A 3,048-nucleotide genomic window follows, 5' to 3' on the forward strand; every position below is an offset into this window, starting at 1 on the left:
CCCCCCCTGGATGTTTTCTTATTGGCAATACACGAGTGTTTCTATTCATTTATTCGTATTAAGTTATTAGGGGGAATAAATTTTGCATCGATCATATACGTTCAAATGGCTAATATTAAGTACCTTATGTATTGATAAGAGAGAATTTTTAAGATAAATTTTTAAATTTTAATTCTCTATCGATGCTCACTAATTTGTTGATGCAATTATCAAATTAAATTTCTTTCGCGTGCAATTAAAGAACTAATTTAATTATGTGAAAATCTATGAAATCAATGTTGTCGATAAGATTATTTTTCATTTCATCTCCGTTTATGAAAAGTTATTAATTGCATACTATTATAGTCGTGTGTGATTTCGTCGATGATTATTATAATTAATAATGAATTTTCATTTATAACAACAACTTCATGACAAGTTCATAATGCCGCGAGATTGCCATGCAATTCCTTAAATTGATAATGAATTTACAATGATAATTATATTTGTGTGAGCTTTACGAATATTGAATGAAAATTTTTAATATTAAATTTTTCAAACGAGTTAGATTGTTTATTAAACCAAAAATAATATTAACATATTATACAGCAATACAGCAATATTGATAATCATATTGTAACGATAATTCTAAAAAATGACCTTTTGATCTATTATTTTCATAATTAATCTATAAAAAAAAAAAAAAAAAAAAAAAAAAAAGGTTATAAAAAAACGCAACTAACAAGATATTTTTAAAAAAATTAAAAAATTATAGAAAACAATTTTTAACCTCAAAATTAATAAATGCTCGATTTACATGATGGCGCGTAGCATTTAATGGAAACAAAAGAAATTATTATTTTTCTTTTACTAAAGAATTTCAGGTCGAAGATAAAAGATATTTTGAGACGATGAACAGATAATTCTCATATCATGAATATAAAATTGTACTGCTTAGAAAACCTAAAGAATAAGATAGAAAATATTCCGAGTCAAGTGCAATGTTGAAATAATAAATTTATAGAAATATTCAATAACTATTTAACTATTTGGATGCTTACAATCCACTTTATTGATTAGTCGTCTATTTTTACAAAACTTACGTAATTTCATTGCAGAAAATGAAAGCATATAAATTAACCAATAAACAAAATATCAATTATAACGTAATAATTAGACTATTAAATAAATGTAAGAGTTGCTAGTATGTATTCGCGAAATCTAGACAATTATTCCTTACAATGAACAACGATTCTTTTCGAATTATTAATAACCGAGTAAAATTTCAACAATTTCTAATTGTGAGGTTAGTTCAATTTAATATAACATGACATTCACATCGCGTGCATACATATATATATATATATATATATATATATACACATATATATGTAATAATAAAATAATAAACGCAATCATAAACATGCATATTGCAACATATTAAAAACATTTCCTTCATCTTATATTTTTATTGAATAATGTATTCATTTTTAAATATCCATATCATTATTTTTGAATAACATTTAATCGTACTTATATAATTGAATTTAATTACATTATTTTATAATCAAAATTTTGTATAAAATATACAACTTTAAAATAAAAAAAAATCTTGAATTCTTTTAGCGAGGACCATAATCAAAGGCTTTAATATAATTTTGCCAAAATGAATAGGTAATATTGTATTGAATATGATATTTAAACTATTTTATTTTTTATTACAGATTTATAGTTTTTCTATAATAATAACAGCAATAACTTTGAATAATGTATTTAATAAGAATAATTGTATTTGTAGATGTGTTCTAAGCATCGAACAGTTTAGGTATCATTTAAAAAATAGTTATAATATACGTCAAGTTTATTCAAGTTGGGATAAAAACAGAACTAAGGAATACGAAGGCAGAAAATTAGTAGGGTATGTTAATTATTATAATCCTTAAATTTATACGTATTATTGTTTGATTAAGATTTTTGTCTCAGATTTTCTGTAGAGCAAATGTTTGATGTTGTATCAGATGTACAAAATTATAAGAATTTTGTACCATTTTGTAAAAAATCTGAAGTAATTTATGAGGAAAAGAGAATGTTTTTAACAGCCAACCTAGTTATTGGATTTCCACCGTTAAACGAAAGCTATGTGTCCAATGTGACGATGGTGTACCCTTCGCTCGTAAAAGCTGAGTGCAGAGATGGAAAACTATTCGATCACTTGAACACTCTGTGGATTTTCACACCTGGCTTAAAAAACAATCCGCAAACATGTGTCATTGATTTTTCTTTGTCCTTTGAATTTAAATCATCGATACATTCACATTTATCAAATTTATTTTTTAACGAAGTTGTTCGACAAATGGAGAAAGCATTTGTCGAAGAAGCGAAAATGAGATACGGTAAGCCCAGTATACAAACTGTTCAATTAAATAGATGATGTATAGTAAGAGAGCAGATTTAACTTATTTGAGAAGCATTTTATAATTTATTTGTATAATAAACCTATTTGATATTTACGTTTACCTGTTTAGCAAAATAATTTCAACAAACGCCGTAGTACATTGCATAAAAATATAAAATATGCTATTTTATTGAAAAAAATTTTTTTTAATGTTTTGATAAAAGAAACATATGTTAAATATTTTCCGAATGTTTCAAAAAATTTTTTATATATTTTTTTAAAACGTGTCAATTTTATATTTTAGATATAAAATGATTTAGTAAATGTGCTTAAATAAATTCAGACTGTTTTATTTGAAAAATTTGTCTTTTGAATTCACGCATTGCCGTAAGGACTGAAAAGTTCATGTTTAATTTGTTATATTGCGTCTATTGTATTAACAATAAATTGAATTGTTATGTAAATAAATAATTGTCTCTCTCTCTCTCTCTCTCTCTCTCTCTCTCTCTGTCTCTCTTATATACTTTGTATATTTATCTTTTTCACAAGAATAGATTATTCCCTGTAGTATTATGTCAATTTAGTAGTAATTAAGAATTAAGTTAAGAATTGCAAATAAGCTTATATTTAAATAATTGACTATAATAATTATTTGTATTAATACATTGACAGAA

At 24.2% G+C, this 3,048-nt stretch overlaps 1 protein-coding gene across 2 annotated transcripts; it reads left to right on the forward strand.

Moving 5' to 3' along the window:
* The first annotated feature begins 1,183 nt into the window (after positions 1 to 1,183).
* On the forward strand, positions 1,184 to 2,531 carry LOC105364351 (coenzyme Q-binding protein COQ10 homolog B, mitochondrial). Of its 2 annotated transcripts, XM_011502256.1 has the most exons (4): positions 1,184 to 1,285; positions 1,606 to 1,653; positions 1,778 to 1,897; positions 1,963 to 2,531. In XM_011502256.1, exons 2-4 carry the CDS (start codon positions 1,646 to 1,648, stop codon positions 2,408 to 2,410), a joined length of 576 nt encoding a protein of 191 aa, XP_011500558.1. In that variant the 5' UTR covers positions 1,184 to 1,285; positions 1,606 to 1,645; the 3' UTR covers positions 2,411 to 2,531. The 2 variants fall into 2 exon arrangements, with proteins under 2 accessions (XP_011500558.1, XP_011500557.1); XM_011502255.1 differs by lacking the exon at positions 1,184 to 1,285 and having other exon boundaries at positions 1,554 to 1,653.
* The last annotated feature ends 517 nt before the right edge of the window (positions 2,532 to 3,048 follow it).

The sequence above is a fragment of the Ceratosolen solmsi genome, unplaced genomic scaffold, assembly GCF_000503995.2.
Source record: "Ceratosolen solmsi marchali unplaced genomic scaffold, CerSol_1.0 scaffold31, whole genome shotgun sequence".
Taxonomy (NCBI): domain Eukaryota; kingdom Metazoa; phylum Arthropoda; class Insecta; order Hymenoptera; family Agaonidae; genus Ceratosolen; species Ceratosolen solmsi.